This window comes from Sander vitreus, chromosome 8, assembly GCF_031162955.1.
Source record: "Sander vitreus isolate 19-12246 chromosome 8, sanVit1, whole genome shotgun sequence".
Taxonomy (NCBI): Eukaryota; Metazoa; Chordata; class Actinopteri; order Perciformes; family Percidae; genus Sander; species Sander vitreus.
In genome coordinates this window covers 5295017-5318428 of record NC_135862.1, presented here as the reverse complement: position 1 = coordinate 5318428, position 23412 = coordinate 5295017, and the positions used below count along the sequence as shown (strand labels likewise).

The window sequence follows — 23412 nt, the reverse complement described above, 5'->3', positions numbered from 1 at the left end:
AGGACTACTAGCCAGTCAGAAGCAGAGTATGAGGGCGTGCCCTGACAGTACCTAGGTAAGGACTACTAGCCAGTCAGAAGCAGAGTATGAGGGCGTGCCCTGACAGTACCTAGGTAAGGACTACTAGCCAGTCAGAAGCAGAGTATGAGGGCGTGCCATGCTAGCAGCTAGGTGAGCATTATAACGTATGTTCCAAAGTGACCACGTTTGTCTCTAAAGTAAAGGCTGGACTACAATAGAGCTGTTTGGAGCAGTTTGTGAACATTGTTTTCTGTTGGAGATGGTAAGTCCCTTTGGGGTGGACTTTGGGCTTTTTCACTTTGTAAACTTATAACATGCACAAAAAAAGATATATAGCACAATAAAGAAAAGGGAAAAAGCCAAAAAGCATAATATGAGCACTTTAAAGTGGAAGTAGATTGTTTAACTTTCACTTCTGTTAATCTCTGAAGGGAAAGTGGCTCTTTGACAGGAAATCACATTGTCTTAAAACTGATGGATACGCTGTGACCATTGTTCTCAAGTAAAAGTTAAAGTTGCAGTTTTTGGGTCACAGTTTTGGTTTGGTTTTGTTTTGCACATTGGGGAGAAGAAATGCATAACCATTCCCAATGTTCTTTCTGTATTTTGTGGTTTGAATGAAAAACATTTCCTTCCGTCCAGAGATTTGATATTCTATATGAAATCAACAAATATTCTTTCAAAAGCAAAAGTGAATCTTTAAACTTGACTTAAAAGAGATGACGGTGCATCCTCAAACGCCTGAACATCTCATCTCCACAGATCTCCACATTGTATGCTTGCCTCAAAGCGGCCAATTTACACAGAGAACGTTTTAGAAGCGTTTTTACGACAGAGATAACCAAACTGCACCTGAAGACTTTGAGATATAGTCTTTTTAATCTACATTTCATATTACCTGCTTCTGCTTAATAAATAAAAAGTACAATATACTGAAACATTTACTGACTGTGTTCTATTTGTTATGGAGAGACAGGGATAACACATTTGTTTAAAATTCTGTTTATTAAATGTATGGCTTATTGAAAAATGGAACAAAGGAAGAAGGAATTTCCGTGCAAGAAGATTTTCATCTATACATGCAAATGAGACATTATTATATTCATAGAGAGTATGCTGCATATGATCACTATTTCTATTTGTTTTTTGATGCTATAAAAACAGGGTGAAACATCAAGGAAACAAATAAGATCACATCTCTTTCACCAGAACGCCATAAGGACGGATGGCCTTTCTGACTATCTCCTTTTCCATTTTCTCTGATGTTCCTTCATCAATGCGAACCAGCCAGTAGTCTTTGCGGGATTTACAAATCTCCCGGTACTTGGGGTTGATGCGATTCTGCAGAACAGTTTTGTACTTCTTGCCCGTGCTCTCGGAGGTGAATTCACGGGCGTATAGGTCTGCTTCGTCGATGTTTGGAGTAGAATAAATCCCCGGGCCATGCACTGCCCGAGCACCTTTCTGTTAAAATAAAACTATAAATTAGAATGTATTAACCTTTAACCAAGTAATCATTGTTATGTCACAGTATATACTGTGATGAGTGAATGAACGTTTGAATATATATACTATATATACACATAAATACAGTGTATAAAAACCTTGTAGTTTTTTTCGATGATGGATTTCACAAATTCCTCTCGTGTCCCATGGTAGGACACAGGCCACTCCCCCGGCACTGACTGGGTCCTATGGTTGTTGTTTCCCAGCCAGGTGTTGTCACCATACTCATCCAGGACCTGAGACAAACACAAAAAAAACTATTATTGCTAAATGTTTAGATATATAACGACTCTCCTTGGAACCACACCCAAGAGTAAGTCAAGAGGGAGTTTAAATGATCCTTTATAACAATGAAATGTCTACCATCCCTTCTCATGTAAAGCAATTACATTTTGAAATAAATATTAATTATGTACACAAAGCTATAACTCATGATAAATCACAAGATGGCGGTGCACACGGATGCAGCGGCCCCTCTCTGTCCCGATAGCGTGGGGTTTTCTTTTATTTAATATACTTGTTGTACCTGTCCTTTTTACACTGAGGGTCAGAGAGAAATGTATTTTTGGAGAGAAACATATTTTCGATTGCTCTGTAAGTCTGGCACATATTACAGAATTGACAATAAAGTTGACTTGACTTAACTAATGCATAATTTCACATCCAAAATCAAATTTGGTATTCTTCTCCATAGCATGATTAAATGAATTACCCTTTCAAACTGAATTTATCATTATGTTAGTTGCAATATGTTAGTTGTGCAATTCGTAGGCTATTTGGGTTCTGCATTATGTCATTTGTGCAATACATATGCTATTGGATTTGTGCATTATGTCAGTGCATTGTGTCATTTGTTCAACACGTAGGCTATTGGGGTTGGGCAGTATGTTAGTTGTGCAATATCTTATTGTGCAAGGGCTGTGCTACACTTATTGCGGAGAATGCAGCCGACAGGGTTGTTCAATTAAAAAATGCCAATGAAAGGAGAAGTTAATGTGCTTACTATATAGGTACCTGTCTAATGTATATGAAAGCATGTTTGTGTTGCGTGAGAGTTTGTGTTGAGAGATGCTTATTTCCTGTATTTTGTGTTGTCTTTGTAAAGCTGCGGAACGGACAGCGTCCAAAACTAATTTCCCTTCGGGGACAATAAAGTATATCTTATCATTATGCTTTTTCTACATATAAATCACATCTTTTGCATCTTTCATTGAGACCTGAAGCAAGTTTTGTAATCTACATTCTGTATTGCGGAATATAGCAGCTTGATAACGATTCAAATAAGATGATTCAAAAGTCAAACAAAAATAAAATCATATTCACCTTGAGGGCAAAACGCTGCCAACCACACGGGCGTATGTACTTCTCCCCACCTCTGCAATAATCCTCGGTGTCTCTCAACTTAGTGAAGTCATAGTCAAATTGCGGGTCCAAGTGTTGCTTGGGCTCGATGATAATATCTCCTGTTTTATTATCTTTACGGATGTCTTTTGGCAAGCTGAAGTCGCAGACAGGCTCAGGGCTTTGAAATGCACTTTTGAGATGTTGGTTCCTGTAAAAGATCGACAAGAGAAGAGATGCTGAGGAGACTGCAGCTTCGCCTACTGGCGAGCGGATGTGACTTTAAAAATGTTTAATAGACAAATCAATAGCATTTTTTTCAGTCCCGTCCTTCTGTCAGTTCTCTTGGATCTATAATATTCTCAAAACTATATATACTCAATTCTATACTATATTATAAAATTATATAAAAATAGCGTTCTTTTCACTGTTAGTCTAGTTTGCTGTTAGAGGTCATTTATGACCATCAGATGGGACATGAACAATAGCACTTAGTGACAAGTTCATTGCATTTCCTCTATTTGCTTCACAATAAAAGCTCCCACATTATTTGACAGGTGAATGCTTTATATGTGAAGCAGTTCATGCATTCATCGTTTCCTGTAAATTCCTTGTAATGTGACTCCTGCACGGGGAAAGCAGACTCACCAGTAACAATGAACACTGAGATGAAATTACTGAATGAAAGAATGCCGACCATAAACAGTATCAAAAACAAAGTTTACAATAATAATAGTCTTAAGAATTTTAACTTTAAAAACATGACAAGGAAATATGAGTATATTATTTAAATTAATTAAGTCATAACAGCAACTTTAAATTGTATACAAACTCACCCGCCCCAGAAATCTTGCTGTTGGTATTCTTGGGAGAATACAGTGAAACGGCTGCGACTGCAAGACAAAAATCTTTAATAAACATTAGCTTTTTTTTTTTCTCTCAGTCCCGCCCTTCTGTCAGTTTTGTATTGAATCTATAATATTCTCTAAACTAGAAAAAACTCAATTGTACACTATATTTTAGCAGACCACATAACCTACTCTATACTATAAAGTAGTAGCGTCACCTTAGTGTAGTCTTGCATTGCCAGACCTTCCTCTACAGCGCTGTGGAGGAGGGTCTGGATAGTCCACACAGCATTCCAGGATGGGAGAAAAACGTGCTCTGGTTTATTGGCATTTCTTTAAACCAATCACAATCGTCTTTGGCGGCGCTAAGCTCTGTACGGAGCAACAGCACCTCTGCAAAATCGCCTCAGGAAGGAACTTGTTTTGGTGGAACATGTGTACGTTCAAAAGTTGTTTTAGTCGTGCAACAGAAAACTGCAGAGATCTGAGGAGCTGTTAACCATAGTCCTCATAGATCCACCGGAGTTTGAAATGCCAACACAAAGGAAGTGTTAGGTAAAGAAAAGCTGGTCGAAAAAAAGGGAATACGGCGGAAGGTCGTGGATATAGACTACCTTAATGACCAAAGTGACAAGTAGCACCGGGCAGCATCCCTGCAGCTGGGGTAAACTCAACTTTTCAGCAACAGCTCAGGACAAAAACAAAACTAGAGTCTACAGGCACGCTAGTGTGTCTGTGAGGCTGACAATGTTAAAGGGTAACTTCGTTATAATGCAACTTGGACCCTATTTTTCCATGTTGTGTGTCTAATTGACTGACAGGACAGCAATCTTAGAAAATGGTCCAGAATTAATAGCGTTCCATTTGTACTGACTGTTATTTATACTGATTTTCTGAGGTCAAAGTCGGAAACGCCCCCCTGACCTCAGATTTTCCATTTTGGAACTCTGACAACCTCACACTACCCCAAGCTCAAAATCTATTTTTGACATGGCTGCTCTGTGCATTAGCAGTTGTAAAGGCTGTAGTAACATACAGTTATAAGCACTTCCGTCTAATTTGTGTCTCACTAAATCCGTCGTACACGCATCTATGGACATGTTGTTACTCTGTTGGTGTGCACAAAAAAACAGCGTAATGCGTTGTTATCAACTGGTATTACTAACAATGGAAAAAAATGAAAATCTCGGGTGTGACGTCATTCCCAGCTCCCAAGTTTCAGTTATTGGGCAATTTCGCAGCCTGAATTCACAGAAAGGGTTTTTTAATGGCCACTGACATGTTCAGATTATTATTTTAAGTGTCTGACAAAATTATGGAAAGGATCCCTACAGAGATAGAACTTTTTGTTAACGAGTAAGATCATTTTTGGTAATTTTATAGTATAGGCTACAGGTTTTCTCTCTCTCTCTCTCTCTCTGGGTGTGCACTTTAAGGGGATTTGAGTGCTATAGGCCTATACACACACACCAAAACAGGGATTTCAAATTTTTTTTTTAACCTATTGTAATACTCTACCTCCCTTGGGTTACACCCCAAAAAAAAAGAATTCCTATCTACAGCACAAAGCCAAAACCATATTGCAAATTGTTTTCAAACACTACGCTAATACTCAGCATAGATGTGAACAAAGGAGACAATAGTTACCAGCTTAGGGCTTTAAATATGAGGTCATGGATGGACAGCTCCGTCATGGACTGCTGCAGCTGTGCTGCTCCTCCAGAAATGTCGGCTCTCTGTCCAGCTTCTGATATTTGTCTTTGAGCTGAAGTTGCTCCGGCATTGCAGAGCGCGTTCAAAGCTTCAAGTACAACGTCTGTATCGAACATCTTGCTGTTGTTGTCTTAAAAAGTTCTGGCTGCTTGGCTTTCTTCCAGCAAAAAAATATAGCCTAAATGTTGAACTCGGCTCACATTTATAATGCCTCAATTTAAGATCCTCCCATCTGAAATAAAGGGAGTTCTCAGGGGACGTTCGTAGTCAAAGTGAAACCTAAAAGTTGCTTCAGTTCTCATGGCTTCAAGACATCTGAAGTAAATTGCAAAAATGCTCATATCATGGAGAGGCTGTTATGAGAGCATTATGACTGCGTCCTGGCCTGAAGTTCAGGCTGTGAATTTTATCTATACTGGAATTCAGAACAGTCCTGGTAGGCTCAGGTTACACAGACATTAATGGTGTCCATTAAACCATTCAAACCATTAAAATGGAACTAGACGGTTTTATTTTCGATACCGTTAAAGGTCTCTTTTCCAGGAAATTGCTGGTTACACCTGTGACCATTGTTCTGAGTAAAAGTGAAAGTTATCAATCCACCTAGATACCTGTTCCTTTTGTACAACTAAATAAAGATGTCACTCCTCCTACATGAATGCTAAATAAAATGACAAAATCTGATTTTAAACCTGAGTGACGACAGAACTGCACCTGAAGACTTCATCCGTATTTCTCAAAGTGACATTTAACTCCATACAACACGCTTTATTTTGAAAAGCCAGTGGCTGTGTGTTGTCTTTAAAGCACAAACTTTTAGTAGTCTGTGCAAAACTGATACATTTGAATGTAATGCGGTCTTATTTGCATGTATAGAAGATTACATACAATTGTTTGAATAGCAAAAGCTACTAAAATAAAATAAAGAAGTCGGGCCCGGGTAGAGAGCAGTATAGAGCGGCAGCAATTATTTAGTCAATGGGAGTAGCACTAATGCCAACAATCTGCTATATGAAGTGATGGTTTGTTATACAGAGATACCAAACCAGTTATTAAACACTCCTATGATTATCCTATGATAAAAGGATAGCCTGCTGTGATGACTGTTTCTTGTAAATTATTTGTACATGTTGGTTAGGTAATTTAAACAGTAAAGGCAGACTCCACCACTAACAATGAACACTGCTGTATAGAGATTAAATTACAGAATGAAGAAACGTCAACCATGTCACCCAAATACCACAAACATGGTAAAAGTTAAATTATTTTCCAGGCTCCATGTAAAAGTGCCTGAGTTTTACTTTCATCCCTTCCCATATAAAACATTTACTCTTTACCCTAAATATACATTATAAATTATTTCTAATGCCAAATCCAAAATCAATTCTGACATTCTTCACAATAGCATGATTCAATTACCTTTAAGTACACTTTTAAACACAAAATGTATTATGCTTTTAAAAGGCCTGAAACCAGTTTTTGGTATTTTTACATAAAGTCCTCTTTAAACGAACCAAACGCAGTCCTCTTAAGGCTCTGACACACCAACCCGATGGCCGACCTTCGGCAGAAAAGGCAGTCGGACTGACTGCCTCCCCAAGGTCCAAAAAGTGCCTCGGAACACACCAAAGCGACGCCGACTTGAGCGTATGTTCTGCACGTGCGCGAGACGTAATACGTCTCCATAACAGCAGGCGGCGGTAATCTGTATTGTCGCCCAAAAAATGAAAACCGGAAATGACGGAACATCTCTCTAGACCTAGTAAACACCAGTCATTGTTTTCATCAGAGTGTTGATAGTAGTCAAGAAGGATCGTTGTTGTCATTACTCGCTAAACGGAAGAAAATACAATGGCTAGTAATAAGAAGATACTTGCATTGTCCTCTCCGGTTTTCTCGTGCACTGATTCGCTAGTCAAGGGCTAGTACTCCATCAATCAGATTGGTCATTGAGTCTGACTGCCCACTGGACAATTCAACAAGACAAATCGTCCAAAATGAATGCCGATGGCTCCTCCCACTGATGACGGCACGGAACACACCGAACAGACTTAAGTCACTGACCTCGCCTGACCATCCGATAATCGGGTTGGTGTGTCAGCGCCTTAAAAGTGGACCAACAGAAAAGGGACTTGGTTGTTTTTGCGTCGACATTGTCAGTTTTACTTGAAAGAGGACTCCGTTCTCTTTCTAGTCCCCTTCAGCTCTGATGGGGCCTCAGGGTCAAAATACATACAGGGCTAAAGGTAAAACGGACCTGAAGCGTGTTGTGTTCACAAGGTGCACAGGTGAAGAGAACCGTAACACGGACTTAAAGCAAACCGTACTCAGACACTGGCTCGTTCCAGAGGAGTAAGAGTCCCTTTGGAGCGTTCACATATGCGCAAAAATGCTGATTAATAGGTCTGAGTTCTTTTGGAGGGCTGAAACGGACCACTTGTGAAGTCTATATTCTGTATTGTAGAATAGAGCAGCTTGATGCCGATTTAAAGTCAAACAATAACAAAATCATAGTCACCTTTAGGGCGAACAGCTGCCAACCACACAGGTGTTTATACTTCCACCCATCTCTGCAATATTCCCCTCCGTTTTTCGACTTGGTGAAATTATAGTCCAATTGTGGGTCCAAGTGTTCTTTGGACCATTGGTAATTCGGCTGAGGCATAATTGGCAACCAGGGTAGCTTGTAACACTTTGACAAAAGCAGCAAAAACAGATGCTATACCATATGATATTGGTACATTATTTTAATAAACAGGTTTATTGAAATAAAAGAATGTCTCTCTCTCTATATAACAGACTGCTTGACCCGTGTGTGTGAGTGTGTATTTGTCTTCTAGAACAAACATACTTAACAGTATACTTAAAAGGTCCCATGGCATGAACATTTCACTTAATGAGGTTATTTAACATTAATATGAGTTCCCCCAGCCTGCCTATGGTCCCCCAGTGGCTAGAAATGGTGATAGGTGTAAACCGAGCCCTGGGTATCCTGCTCTGCCTTTGAGAAAATGAAAGCTCAGATGGGCCGATCTGGAATCTTCTCTTTATGACATCATAAGGGGAAAGGTTACCTCCCCTTTCTCTGATTTGCCCGCCCAGAGAATTTGGCCCGCCCATGAGAAAGAGGGAGACATCCTGGCTTGAAAACAAGCAAAGTGGCAGTTGGTCAGGGCCAACTTTGTAAGTGTAGTGCCAAGACGGCGTATCTGTACATAAATGACATATGTAGGGTGAGAAACCTTTTTATAATTTGTCATTTTTGCAGATGATACTAATATTTTCTGTTCCGATAATTTGCAGCAGCTTTTGGAGGTGGTCACAGCAGAAGTGAGTACTCTAAAAATGTGGGGTGATCGTTAAATTTAGATAAAACCAAACTTATGCTGTTCAGAAACGGCAAAACTGATAAGTAAAATCAATGATTAATGTTGAAAATAAAAAAAATAAACATGTTAGAGCAAAAGTAGCACAGAGTATTGGAGTAATGAGGAAAGCAAGGCATGTATTGAATAAGAAAGCACTTTATATTTTGTATAGTTCCCTTGTGTTACCATTTTAAATTACTGTGTTGAAGTATGGGCCAACACCTACAAAACCACCTTACAATCACACTACAAAAAAGAGCAATAAGGATGGTAAACAATGTAGGACATCATGAGCATACCAATTTACTGTATTTGAAATTGCACACATTAAAGTTTAAAGATCTGGTATAATTTAAGACTGCACAAATAATCTATAAAGCAAAAAATAAACAGCTGCCTGGAAACACAACTGTTCACAGATAGAGAGGGGTGTTAGAACATGAGAGGGGTTTTAAACAGTATGCTCGGGCAAAGCTCAAAAGTTTGTGAAATGAAACATGCCTTTGGTGTGGGAGACCCGGGTTCGATTCCCACTGTGACACATCAACCAATGTGTCCATGAGCAAGACACTTAACCCCTAGTTGTAGTATCGGAGTAGTATTTAAAAGGTCTGTTTGACTGTGATTTAGCTTAGGCCTTCTACCTATCCCTTTTGGAGCGGGTCAAGTGTTATGTTGAAATTTTGTTGTTATGCATTTATTTTATTTTTTTCTTCTTTTAATAGTTCAAACTAAAGATTTCATTCATTCACATCAACATTCAAACAGCTTGATAGCTGCAGAATCAATTTATGTTCAGTTTGTTCTCTACATTTTCAGTCTGAAGTTTGATTAAATTATTTTTTTCTTTTTAGTTTGGTCTTGAGCGAAACTATTTATGAACAATCAGGTTTCCATGTTGGTGTTCAGCATCAACACACAGGGACGTGAACGTTTCCAGTAGTGACATTAACAACATTTATTTAACAGACATCAATAAGAGCAGCAAGACGGAGACAAATAAAAGTACAATCAGGTGCAGAAAACCTTCAGCAACCTCTGAATATTTTCATCATTTCACCCGATTTTAAAATCTAAAAACATAATACTCTGCTTCAGTAAAGACTTTACTTATGAAACAAATCTTTCATTATCTTAACTGGATTATAATTATTAGAGTTTCTGAAGTTAGAAACCTGCTGATTCCAGTTTACTGCAGAGTCCATTAGATCCAGGTCTTCAGTAGGATCTGGATCAGAAGGACAGGTTGATGAGTGGAGCGTTATTCTCCCCCTTGTCTTCTGGACTCCACTTGATTAACGGAGAGCTCAGGTCGATCAGCTGCCGAAACAAAAAACATACAGTATGAAAACGCCAGCTTTTATTTGAAGATCCCCTCCGACATGTTTCAAGACATAATAATAATAATAATAATAATCTGGTATGTTTTTTCCACAATAAAGTTAAATTAACTTGTTTTAAAAAAAAAATAAAAAATCAGAAAATTACATTTGCTCTCTTTCTCCCTGACGGATGTTTCTTTGTTTGTGGATGTAAAGTGAGGTGTCGCTTACTTGAGTTGTGGTGCAGGTCTTGCTGTTGGTCCGGATCAGGTCGGGGGTGTTGGTCAGGTCGATGAGCAGTTTCTCTCGAGGATGCAGAGTCGGAGCTGGAAGATCCAACAGGAGAACCTGAAGAGAGAACAGAGTGACGAGTCATGAAGATCTGTGAGGTTCCAAGATAAGTAGAGCTGCAAAGATTAATTGATTGGTTGTCAACTATTAAATTAATCGCTGACTATTTCGATGACTGATTAATAGGGGTGCATATAAACTAGGGCTGTCAGTGTTAAAGCGTTAATTGCGATGTGATTAAGGTCTGACGCGATACTTTTTTTTTTTATAAAATCGCATTAATCGCATGCCGGCATTTATTAATTTATTTTACACCTCACTCGGCTTTGCGTCGTGCCTAACAGGCTACTATTTTTTTAATCTTATATCTTATTTATATTCTTATCATCAAGCTGCCACTTCCTCGTAACACATCCTGCTGCTGCAGGCTGCAATGAAATCCTGAATCGTGCGCTTTTTATTTCCCAAAACTCCCAGACGGCTCGCAGACAAGTCGAAAGCCATATGCACATTGTGTAAAGCCAAATTAAAATATCACCGAAGCCCGTCAAGCTTGAGCTACCACCTATGGAGCTAAGCATCCCGGTCTCACGGCAGTTTGTGTAAATGTCACGTTATTTTTAATCTATTGATACGTGTTCACGGGGACATTTTTTTAATACCCTACGGGGAAAGGACACCTCACACGCCGGAAGACGGACGAAAAGGACGCCTCACATGCCGGGTGACGGCTGAAAAGGACACCTCACATGCTGGGTGACGGCAGCGGGGGACGGCCGCTGGCGACGCGCCACAATAACGGGACGGTTGTGATTAGGAAGACAATGGTAAACAAAACGCCACATGCGGGACGCAATCCCCGCTCACCCGGGTGAAAGTCCTGTGTTAATTCAGGCAAAGCAGTATTTTGGAGAGTGGTACTTGCCGACCTGTGGATGAAACCAAATCCAAAAAAATTACTACAGCTCTTGCAAAACGGGTACCAACTAACTGCAGACCTGTCAGCATAGTAGAAGACTCTGGTCTTAAAGAAATACTACGGTTGGCATGTTTTGACCCGTCTTATACGCTGCCATCGAGGGGGACAGTAGTTTCACCATACACAGCCTGTATGACACGGAGAAAGCAGCTAAACTGGAACTGCTGCAAAGTACAAACACTGTCTCATTAACCGGTGATCACTGGACGTCAGTGAGTAATCAACATTATTTAGGAGTTACTAAACACTATATTGACTCTGGTAAGGATAGGGATTTTTAGGTACTTGGAGGAATTGTGCAATAATGACAGATTCACACATTTTTCTTTTGTTTACAGTAAATAATTACAAAACTTAAAATCAAGTTCATGAAGTAAAATAAACTTTCTTTGCATTCATTTGATTACCAATCACGATCCACTGGTTTGAACTGCTTTCCATTGATAATATGGACTCAAAAACTGTTCTGAAATACAAAATAGAATTTTAATCATGTGATAAAATTATAGAAATTCAGCGACTAATCGAGATTCGTTTGACAGCCCTAATATAAAGATCAGCTCACTAAGAACCTGTGAACCACAATCCCAAACTGGCAGTTTGATTTTCTGTGTACTGAATTTTTACCTAAAGTAAACTTCTTTGACTTTTATGCACATCATGTCTTTATATAAATAGTTTAGTTTTTCTAAAATTATACTTAAAAAAATCCCAATATATCGCCTTACGCACAGTAACAGTATCGAAATATATTGCAAAAATATTGAATTGTGACCAATGTATTGTGATACGCATCATATCGCCAGATTCTTGCCAATACACAGCCCTATTGATTAATCAGTCTGAGTCATTTTTTTATGACAGGGCTCCAGACTAACTTTTTGCCTTGGTCGCACTGGTGCGCCTAACTTATTTTATTTAGGTGCACCAGCACAAAATTTAGGTGCACCCAAATTTTTCCTTGCGTTGCCACAATTTCAAGGTCACCTTTTTTTATCATGCTCCATATACATTCATATGTATATTATGTCAATTATTTTAAACAAGAATAAGGAGTTGGTAAAAAAAAATTTATTTTATTTGAAGCACAATTATACTGTACTCAAAGTCTTACAGCGGGTCCCCCCTTGCTGTTAAATGCCCCTCAAAAGGGCCAACACCTGGCATTTGGCCTTCTTCCCCTTTGGCCTTGGCTAAACCGGCTTGCCACACTCCCTAGCATCAACATCCTCCAAACTGTGCCCCTCCACACCGATTCATATCAGATCTTCCACTAGTCCAGGACTACAAAACATCTCTCTGTATTTTATAGATAGATAGATAGATATCTCTCTAATATACATTTTTTACAAAGTGGGCTAAATGTTCAGTTAAGTCAAAGCCACTTTTCACAAGCTCTTTAATTAAAACAGATGTGATTAAAATAAAATGCAAAGACAGGGTTTCCTTCCCAATTTGAAAATATACAGCTGCAACACATGTAAATTTTCTGAAATAAGTAGCCTGGGATATATTTAAAAAAAATATACATCTCTGAGAAAGCTCCTTCACTTGTTTTCAACAAAAATAACAGACCCGGATAGCCCAGAAGCTCATATAGAGTGAGAGGGTGAGTGCGATGGACTGAAGCCTATGCTAGCTACTCACAGAGTGACGGCTGACTCTTATGAATGGGTCCAGCACGGGTCAAATGCGCTTTCGCAGGTCAGCGGCGTTACACACGTCTTGTGTATGAAATGTCTGTATCGTCCCTGGCTGCACTGCATTTTTATGAACTATGATATTCTGGCCATGGGTCACATCTCTCGCCCAGGTCAAGCAGGATCCGTCTCACACGCTATTACTCAACGAACTGAAGTTAGTTCCATTCAATAACTTCTAATGTGTTTTTTGCCGTGGTGGCCGCAATAACAGAGTTACCAGCGGAAACACTGGTACCAATACAGGTTTCCCTCTCATACTTAACATACAGCTGTGTTAATAACAATTAAAACTGTAGACAAATGTCAGCATGTGGACCGGCGGCGCTGTGTCTCTCCATGTTGCAGGGGAGCGTGTGTGAGTGAATGGGGGCGGGGCTGCACGGAGGAGAGAACACAGGCACGGCTTTACAGAAGGAACGGGTCATGTAACGCAACATTAAACCATATTGATATAAACGACATTGCTTCGTTCGTTGAGAGGCAGTGGATGCGAGGACGTTAGGTGCACCGGTACGACCTAGGAAAAATCTTAGTCGCACCCTTACAAATTTTGGTCGCACTCTAGAGCCCTGTATGAATCAAACAGCACTGTTGCCACTAGGTCCCTTTCTGATCCGCTGATTAAACAAAGCACATCCTGTTTTTTTAATAATTCATTTAATTAAATATCTGACAAATCCAGGATGTAAACAGACCTGAGCAGATGATAAGAACTGGTGTGTGTGTGTGTGTGCGCGCGCGTAACCTCTGACCTCCGGTGTTTTGCTGTCGCTGTCCTCTTTAGATTCCAGTTCGATAAGGTTAATGCCGGGCTCTGATTCGCCCTGACTCGGTGATCCAGGATCTGTGCTCTCTGATTGGTCGGTCTGTGGAGGGCTGGAGGGCGGAGCAGCAGGGGGCTCCTCCTCCAGACAGAAGGGCTGGATGTCAGGGGCATCAACAGGCTCCGCCTCCTGCGAGTCTGCAGACGCGGGGCTACACAGAAACAACAGGACACCAAGTAAGACCTCTAAATGGGTTGTCATGGTGATCTGCAGCAGTAGGACCAGCCCCTCGGAGGTCAGGCTAGCTTTCCTATTGGTTGACAGCGGTTGAAATCATTTCACCTGCAGCTTCTCTCTCTCCTGGCCGAGGCGGGGACGGGGTCTGAGGGGAGTGGCAGTCTGGTGGGCGTGGCGACGGGCATAGCAGACATCCTGCGCTTTAATGGGGTGGGGAGGGCGGAGGGACGCCTCGCTTTCACCTGCAGTGACCTGCAGCTGCCGGCAGAAGGCGTCAGAGGACCGGCAGAGGGCTTCTGAGGAAGACTACAGGAGAGGGAGGTGTTGATTACATTATTGATTGATTATTGATCAGGCACACATATATGGGAGGCTTATGCCTCGACACAGAGGTCCAGGGTTCGAGTCCGACCTGGACGATTTTCCTGCATGTCCCCCCTCTCTCTCCCCTTTCATATCCATCTGTCCTTTCCATTAAAAAAGGTGGAAATGCCCCATAAAAATCTTTAAAAAAAATAAAAAAAAGTAGGTAGAATGTAACCCTAACGAACATATTTAGATTTGAGATTCGGCACAGAGTGATAGCAGAAGGTGCAGGCATTTATTTTTTTAATCACCATTTTTATTTTATTATTATCTAATATTCGTAAGAATTAAAGTTCATGCCCTGGCTTTTATTAATTTTGACCGGCTTGTGATAGTGTTCAAAGCAGATAATACGTTTGTTTTTGGTTTTAATATAATTGAAGCTCGTTATAAAAAAAAAAAAAAGAAGTTATGCTTACATTGGGCCTCATGTAAGAAACTTTTCTTTCTTACTTCTTACCGTGAGGCGAGTGTTTCAAGTCACCAAACCGCCTTAACCACACAAACTTGTTCATAAAGTGCCCACTTGTGAGATTTGATTGCTTGCATACTCAACACACCCTAGTGCCAACATAAGACAACATGTTGTGGGCATGTCTCATCAGTGTTACACACAGGTTGAGAATTTACTTGTGGGTGGGGCAGGATGAGACGGCGCGTGATGGTTGGGTTCAGTAACAAACTTGTTCAACGAAGGTTCATGAACTATTTATTGAAAACTACATAACATTGATATTTTTAACTACATATTTTACATATTAAACAAACTAGACTAGAAGACGATACGGATGAAGTGTAGCCTTTGATGTGCTTTGTCAATCAAATCTGGTTGGTTTGTCATGGTTATGTTGGTTATGGTTCAGCAGAAAAAGTACCTGATTACCCAGACCTGTCGTTATATAGGCCTTTATTAACAACATTAAAAATATATACATCAAAATATAGATCAGCTCAAGCGGACACACTGCCGCAGAGAGGGTGAACAACCAGACTGATAAATGACGTTTGGGGCACTTTCACAGCGGTGTGGCCGTGGTGTTTCTACTATATACACTCTATGGTCTCCAGACAATACTTCAAGTACAGAACAGATCCAGCATTGTCAGTCAATCTGAGGTATTTTCATACACATGAATGGTGTTACCCTACAGCTGACTACATGTTGATGGTGTTGTAGTGTAATGGGAAGTCATCTACCTGTCCACGCTGCTCACTGACATCAGCCTCTTTGGCTTCAAGATCTTTGAGATGTCTGGAGGTGAAACACAAAAACACAGAAAGAGTGAGAGACAGACAGCTAGAAAGGTAGCCTTATTTACCACAGAACCACAGTACAGGATGTGTGCAGGTAAAATGGAAGAAAAGTCTGACGCAGTGTGAATTTTAAGGCGTTCCGTTTACAACATACAGAAGGAGGGAATTGAAAATAAATTATATATACACACATATATACACACACACACACACACCTCTCTCAACGTAGCATGTGTCCAAACATCCAAAACTCTCTTTTTTTTAGTAATTAGCATGCTAAATTTAAAAAAATGTTTATTGTTTTAAAGAAACCAAACTGTTTCAAAAATGTTCTGAATGAACTCCAGGATGAAACGAATCGATGTAAAACCAATGTGCTGAAATAATAAACCGACATTGAGCTCTGACATCATCAGCGTCACTTACCATCACCTTGGCGGACTCCTCTGACTCCTCCGTTGGGTGTCGGTAGGACCAGGGCCTCGGGTTTGGATTTGATCCTCGATCCGCTCTGCAGCTGGGCTGAAGCAGAGGTGGGGATGGAGGCTGTCTTCTCCAAAATCCTCTTGCCAGGGGTATGCTTGAAGGGCGTGGCCTCAGCTCTCTTCAGCGGCGTGGACTTAGGGGCTTTGACACGCTCCACCTCGGACAGCTTCCTGGCCTGAACGGACAGCGAGCGCCGGCCAGCGGGGAAGGGCGCCGTCTCTGCGGCAGCGTAGACCGAGGAGCGGCGTGGTCTGCTGTGATTGGCCGGTTTGCTGATGCTGCTGGTGGAGCTGCTCAAATTCCGGTTCAGAGAGGAGTTCAGTTTACCTGAAAGGAGAAAACACCTGTACTGCTGCACGCTCTGATTGGACGATGAGAGCAGGGTAGTCAGCTGTTTAGCTAGCTGTTGTTAAGTTAGTTACCTGCTAACTGACCAGCAACTGCTGTTAGCAGTGTACAAAATACAGTGTCTCGGACCTTCAGAAAACCTCACAATCTAAGTCTCAAAATTTAGGGGAGACACTAAAGGTGAATAAGGGAAAAAAGGGAATTTTGGATCTCTCTTTTGTCATTCCATAATTAATAAAATACTGTCAGCCATAACAATTCCATTTTCTCCACGTTTTTAGGAATAAAATGTTGCACAAATCATGAACGATATATGAACAAACCACGGTGTAAAAACCTTCAGAATATTTATAGGAATGAAAGTGTGGTGTATGTAAGTGCTACTGAAGTGGAGATTTCTGGCTCAAAATATGAGAAAAACTCATTTTGAGAAAATGGCTTTTAAAGATATATGTCTTAATTCTTTTAGATTCCAGACATTTTGCAAGAGACTACAGGTGTATGGGATAAAACATTTTATCTAACAGATATCAAGAAGGCAACGCACTTTGTCGTTCAGATCGGACCTCAATCAATTCTCTGGCTAGCTGCTAGCACAAGCTTATTTTGCCGATCTGCATTCCACTTTGCAAATCGCACCTGGCGAGTTGGGTCGGACCCCTGACCCATTTCTCTAAAGGTTCAATTGTTTTGGTCTGATCAGGTCTAATATCATCATCATCAGGTCTGGTTTGGGTCCTTTTCACATCAGCCATTTTTAGATGTCATGGCAGGGAAACACAGGTGTTTTTAATACCATTAATCATGGCCCTGTTCCATTTAGGTGGGCTAAGGCACTGGTATAAGCTCAGACCACAATTTGAGACCATCCACTTAAACGTCGAGTGTGGAAGGGGTGCGTCAATGGATCTGGAATCTGTGGCAGGCATTGAGTGTGAGAAGGATAGGGAATGGCCACTGTAAGTGGCTAATGTGTAGAGGGGGAGGGTCCTGGAGATGATCGAGCACGCGTAAACGTCTGTGGGAAGGAGACCTGCTACGTGCCTCTGAACAATGAGCAAGCAAACTATTGACTTGTTCTGACCTGCGAGAATTCAGCTGGTTGAGGTACTGTAAGGAGACGAACTCCATGAACTGTGAATGTTGCAGCCGCTACCCCAGAACTTCGGGGAACACGAAGTTTGCCAAGGGCACAGGACCTTCACAGTTTAAACACAATACACTAGTTAAAACACAGTCTTAGCCTCAAGCATAAAATATGCTGTGACATGTTAAATGAAAAAAGCAACGCCACTGCCAGTTGCTTTTAGAAGACAAGAGGCTGTAAATCAGAGCTGATGTTGAAATGAGCCTCCTAGTGGAACACAGGAGGATCTGCTCTGAGGGGGAGTGAGTAAAGGCACAAGTTGTTTAGGGCTACTTGTTCTAGTGGAATGTTATTGACCAGTGCCCCTAATGTGAACTGACCGAAAGGTTACTAAGCACTTTGTTACTAAGCACTTTTTTAATTCTGAACGTATGGTATATTTTAATATTTGGACTCAATATTTAAATGATTTTGACAATGTGGATAAGGTTGTTATAGTTCGATGACCGTATGTAGGCTATTCATTTGAGCCAGAGTAGGCTACAACTTTACAAATGGGGAGGGAGGGAGGGAGGGGGGGGGGGAGAGAGAGAGAGAGAGAGAGAGAGAGAGAGAGAGAGAGAGAGACCAGCGGAGGCTCTGCTTCAGCCTCCTCTGCCTGCTGCCTCTCGCTCTCAAGCAGCGGCTGAAGGGCTGCAGGCTCAGGATATTGGTAGTGCTCCCGTGGGTGCTGTGCTGCGGCTTATCACGGTCGACTGTGCCGGTCACCATCAGACGAACATGCAACTCCACCTCCTCGTCTTTCCAGACAAGCTTTTGTCGTTCGCTTCGACATGTTTTGGTTTCGCGCTACTAAAGGAGAGAAGTAGAAGGAAGGTTCTACGTACGCGGCCTTGGTGGTGTTGTGTGGCAGTGCCACCTAGCCGCCTGGCCTGCATACTACATCGAATTTCACACACTTTTGCGTCACCATATGCACGCAGATTTCCCCCCCAAAACTCTTGTCTAAACACGCAATAAAAAGTGAGAACGCAACGCCACTTTTGCGTTTTCTCTTCAGATCGTTTCCGTCTAAACATAGCCTAAATGGAACGGGATGATAATTAATTTCACCTGTGTTTGCCCTGCAATGACCTGTCAAAATGGCTGCTGTGAAAAGGGCCTAATAGGAAAATTCTTTTCCTCACGTTGTATTTTTGTTCACAGCATATTGGATGGATACTTGACAATTGGTAATGTGTGGTTGAGGCCTACTCATTTTTGAGTTTGGGTATAAATTAGCTGTTAGCATACCTTTAGCGGGGGACACAGATAGGCTGGAGTTGAAGCTGGACACCGAGGACGAGGATGAGGACGTGTTCTTCTCCGTTACCCTCCTCTTCTGTAGGGGCGGAGCTTTCACACCTGACCGGTTCCTCACAGCACTCTGATGGAGAAAACAGCTGTCAGTTATTTTCCTCACCATGTCAAGATGTTTATAATAATACACACAATCAATATCATTAGTTTCATTTAAAGTTTTTTTTGAAGGTTTTTATATCATTCCGTAGCTACTTAGTAGTGTTCCTTATAGAGCTGGTTGATATGGAGAAAATCAAATATCACAATATTTTGGTGCTTTCACAAAATATATACATATATAAAAAAAAAAAAAAGATTTGAAATAAATAATCACCAATAAAGTGGATATTATGACTAGATAGATAGAACGGCTAGAACAGTCTGGTAAGTTCAGAAAATGACATCACTTTACTGTAATGCAGCCTTTAAAACCAGGAAAAGACAACACTGTCATATCACGATATTACAATATCCAAAGACGATATCAAGTCTCATATCAATGTCAATATAATATCGATACATTGCCCAGCCCTAGTTCCTTATGTATTCAAATCCCAACGTTCACATTTCTTTGGTCAAATTAAAGTATGTTTTAGCGTTTTCCCAAGGCCTTCTGTTGTGAAGATGTTACATTGCATTCTGAACAAAGCCTCTCTCATCTGTTCCAATTTGTATCATAAATTGTTACACTGTTTTTCCTTCCTGAAGATGTATCTGTGTAAACCTACTTTAAATCAATCCTCTCCTCTGGTGTCTCTTTCTTATCCATCTATTCTTACGTCATCCAAGTGAATGGAGCGATTGTTAGAAAATGCACTTTGATATATACTTGTGCGTCACATTAAACCTTTGGAACATTGTGGACATTGGGTCTCCCCGCTCGTAACTGCTTTTAGAATCAATTCACAGAGGTCCAGCCAGTAGATGATAGAATGCGAACCACAATTGCGGTCACCATGGCATGCCCGATGTGACAGAAAGTCAAGCAGCGTACTGCTGTGAATGCCACGGTAATATCAGTTTAAGTTAAAGCTATATTTAAAATATTTTCAGAGCTTTACCTTACCGTCAAACAGCACTATACAACGGAGAACTGAAGCTGGTATATGACTCTTTAAATCTACCAGACTCCATTGACAAAAACAATAATTCCACCTCGCTGAACACAGGAGTTGTCACTACCGCTACCCCCGCATAACATGGTGTCCACAGCAGTACAATGCTTAGCTACTGTGCTTTTTTTCTCTCCCCACTTAGCACAGCTAACAGCGGACTCTGCTAGTCACGTTAGTAACGTTCACATTAGTCGTACCTTATTGATTAGCCAACTGTCACTGCTTTTTGCTAAAGGCTTTGACACACCAACCCGACGGCTGACCTTCGGCAGAGAAGGCAGTCGGACTGCGGTGAATGGTGTTACCTTGGTGGGCGGAGCCAGCATACGTTTTCCCAGAAGGCTGGAGTTGAGGGAAGAGTCGCTGATGTCAGATGCCATGCTCGCTGAATCAGAGAGCAGATCCTCACTTGAGTACGCCCTGCTGGACAGGCGAGAGGACGGGCCCCGCCTACAACCCCCCACCGCCTAAAAAAAAAAAAAAGGTGATCAACACAAATGTGTCCACAAGAAACCATTTCCCAAAATGTCAAATTTCATTCCCAGCAGGCAAGTGTAGCTTTCAAACATTGAGTAGAAACATATACAAAGAGACAGGAAATAAAAAAATCACAAAGTGAAACATAATTACGCCTTTCGACTGCAGGAATTAAACACCCCGCTTTTGTTTCCACTATTCTCTGCCTGCTTTGCGGGAAAAGTTCTTGGAACCAGTTTTGGCTAACTAAATCTAAGTCACGGTACTTTAATTATTACATTTCCCAGTTACGTACGTTCAGGTAAGATGGATATTAGCAGAGGAGCGAAACCAAACACTACATTATCACATCTGTTCTCCGGCAGCTTCTTAAACTGCACTGTCTTTTGATTTAGAGATAAACTAAGTGGAAACACAAGAACAACCTTGTTCCAAAGACTCAAACGCTTCAGTACGCTCAGGTTCTGGGAGGAACCAGGTTACAGGTTGGTGTTCCTACAAGAGATCTGCTGTTACAGACTAGGGCTGCAACTAACGATACATTTCATTATCGATTCATCTGTCGACTGTTTTCTGGATTAATGGCTTAATCGTTTGGTCTATAAAATGTCAGAAAATAGTGAAACATTTCTATCCCAGGTTCTCAAAAAAAAAAAGTAAATGTCTTTAAATGTGTTGTTAGTCCAAAACCCAAAAGATATTCACTTTAATACAATTAATGAAATCGCTTATACAAATAGTTGGCAATGATTTTTCTGTTGATTGACTAATTGATTAGTCGACTGATGTTGCAGCTCTATTTACAGACTGACACCACATGGCACCATCAAGACCGACTGAATGAACCTGCGAGAAAAAAAAAAAAAAACTTCTCTCCTACTTTGCTCGGTGGTTGCAGTCTAGTTTTCTCCGCTCTGCTCTTGCTTGTTAAAGAGGAAGTCGTTGGGGCAGTCGGTTTGCTCGGCAGCACGACGCCCAGTGCTGCTTTCCCTCGCATCCCCGTCCTGGGCTGAGGCTTTACCCCGGCGACGGGGCTGGAGGTGCTGAGTCTGGCAGTGGGGCGGGTGGATGAAGCTGCGTTGACAGTGGCGTACCGGCTGGATAAAGCTGTGTTGGCAGGGCGGGTAGATGAAGATGCGTTGGAGATACTTCCTCTGAGTATGCGCTGCTGGACAGCAAGCGGCAGCTGCTTCATGGGACTGTCCTGCACACAGAAGGTCTGCCGTTTGATGGGGCTGAGTGCACTGGCGGTCTGACCGAGCACACCCAGTTTCGCCTCTGCGTCCTGGACGAACTGCTCCCTGTCAGTTGTGGCGTCAGTCATGTTGGTGGTCTTGTCGTCGTCCTCACAGTGCGGCTGGCTTGGTTCACTGTACTGCAGCCGGTTGGCTAGTTTGTGGGCTTCCTGAAACACAGCTTCCAGTTGATCTCCACTCAGTGGACTCCAGCTCGCTCGCACGTCACCCTCAAGCTGAGACACCACGTTAACAGAGAGACATCTTTCCTTGTGGGTGACTGGACCGACAAACACCTCATCTTCATCTTCATCATCACCACCTTTGGAGCTGCAGAGAGAGACATCACAGCTGAGAGGAACACAAACAGCTCACAGCAGTGATGATTTAAGAAAAACAGAGAGCTAAAACTCAGACATGCAAACTCGAGAGCATCTCATGACAGCTTTAAAGTGTGAATGTCCCCCTTTGTTTTTTTAAATAACATTTGTTAAACTGTATATATTTCCTGTGTATATATTTAATGTTTTATTTCTCCCTTTAGTGCTGCTTTTATATACTTTGTTCTAGTTGATTGTCCATGTCCATTTTATAGTTTTATTCTAATTTAAAACATTTGGAGAAGAAAAAACATCTACTACAGCTACAGGGTCACTACTAACTGGTTAGAAATAAAAAAATGATGGGAGTTAACTGGTTAAGGATCTGAATACTTTCTCGACCACTGAGTATTGGTGATTATTGTGGCCCCATCAGAAACTATCATGTGTTTCCTACCTGGCAGGTGACAAAGAAACATCGAAGTCAAACTTCTCATCACTCAGAAAGAACATATCTGTTCAGAGACACAAACGTGGTTGATTAGAACAGTGAATAAAACACATGAACATGGTGATAACTGTCTGCACAAATGCTGACTCCGGGTCAGTGAGAGTTAGCTAAGTTAACGTTACCTCTGTTAGCTCGACAGTCCATCCCGCTGTTGGTTCTATTCTGTGGGAAACAGATTAATCCGGATCAGACATACAGCGGCATAGCACACTATAACGACAATATTTTACAGAAAGACTCTGAGAAACAGCGAAGACAGTGAAAGTATCACTTAACGTTACACGAACTTGTCGTCATGCTAGTTCACTAGCTAGCTAACGTTAGCCAAATCAAAGGGCAGCTAACTATTAAACCGACTATTTAAACATGACCATTTGCACACGGGACTCGCACGGAGTCACAGCTTAATTGAAATAAAAAAATACAAACCTAAAAATTCTCTGAAAACGCACAAATATTGTTTTCTGCTCTGCATTCAAACTGCGACACAAAACCACACAAACGATTCAAATCTGCTGCGCTGCTGCTGACGTGACTCAAACGCACGCAGCCATTGGTTGGAAGTGTGTGACGGAAACGTTAACACATTTGTGGGAATTGTAGTCCGTTACAGTTAAAACCGGTATCTGGGTTTCTTTGGTTTTATATAAATATTTACAGTCTATGGTTTTAATCCATGATCTTAATGCTTTAGTGCTACGATTTAAAAGTTTGCTTCCAATAACATAATTTATTTTCACAAAGAAAAAGTAATACAGAATACATACACTAATAATAAA

General features: G+C 41.2%; 2 protein-coding genes across 3 annotated transcripts; both read right to left on the bottom strand.

Annotated features, from left to right (window-relative positions):
- Positions 1-1007: 1007 nt before the first annotated feature.
- LOC144521849 (uncharacterized) lies at positions 1008-5626 on the bottom strand. Its single transcript, XM_078256477.1, has 5 exons — positions 5364-5626; positions 3705-3761; positions 2851-3079; positions 1626-1763; positions 1008-1485 (listed from the first exon to the last, which is right to left on the bottom strand). The coding sequence occupies exons 1-5, from the start codon at positions 5543-5545 to the stop codon at positions 1213-1215; spliced, it is 879 nt and encodes a 292-aa protein (XP_078112603.1). The 5' UTR covers positions 5546-5626; the 3' UTR covers positions 1008-1212.
- Positions 5627-9737: 4111 nt separating this feature from the next.
- On the bottom strand, positions 9738-23173 carry gtse1 (G-2 and S-phase expressed 1). Of its 2 annotated transcripts, none has more exons than XM_078256481.1 (12): positions 23063-23173; positions 22756-22795; positions 22580-22637; positions 21448-22132; positions 20396-20557; positions 18928-19060; positions 16140-16526; positions 15657-15711; positions 14199-14399; positions 13845-14067; positions 10351-10467; positions 9738-10117 (listed from the first exon to the last, which is right to left on the bottom strand). In XM_078256481.1, exons 2-12 carry the CDS (start codon positions 22775-22777, stop codon positions 10031-10033), a joined length of 2130 nt encoding a protein of 709 aa, XP_078112607.1. In that variant the 5' UTR covers positions 22778-22795; positions 23063-23173; the 3' UTR covers positions 9738-10030. The 2 variants fall into 2 exon arrangements, with proteins under 2 accessions (XP_078112607.1, XP_078112608.1); XM_078256482.1 differs by having other exon boundaries at positions 22756-22790; positions 23063-23168.
- Positions 23174-23412: the final 239 nt, after the last annotated feature.

Bases quoted from the DNA above. Each gene is read 5' to 3' on its own strand.
- LOC144521849 (XM_078256477.1), bottom strand. From the start codon at position 5,545: ATGTTCGATACAGACGTTGTACTTGAAGCTTTGAACGCGCTCTGCAAT. The intron at 3,762-5,363 runs GTAACTATTGTC...TTTGTCTTGCAG, and splicing joins ATATTTAAAGCCCTAAGCTG to TCGCAGCCGTTTCACTGTAT. The intron at 1,764-2,850 runs GTGAATATGATT...TGTTTGTCTCAG, and splicing joins GGCAGCGTTTTGCCCTCAAG to GTCCTGGATGAGTATGGTGA.
- gtse1 (XM_078256481.1), bottom strand. From the start codon at position 22,777: ATGGACTGTCGAGCTAACAGAG. The intron at 15,712-16,139 runs GTAAGTGACGCT...TTTCACCTCCAG, and splicing joins AGGAGTCCGCCAAGGTGATG to ACATCTCAAAGATCTTGAAG. The intron at 10,118-10,350 runs GTAAGCGACACC...TTGTTTCGGCAG, and splicing joins AGACCTGCACCACAACTCAA to CTGATCGACCTGAGCTCTCC.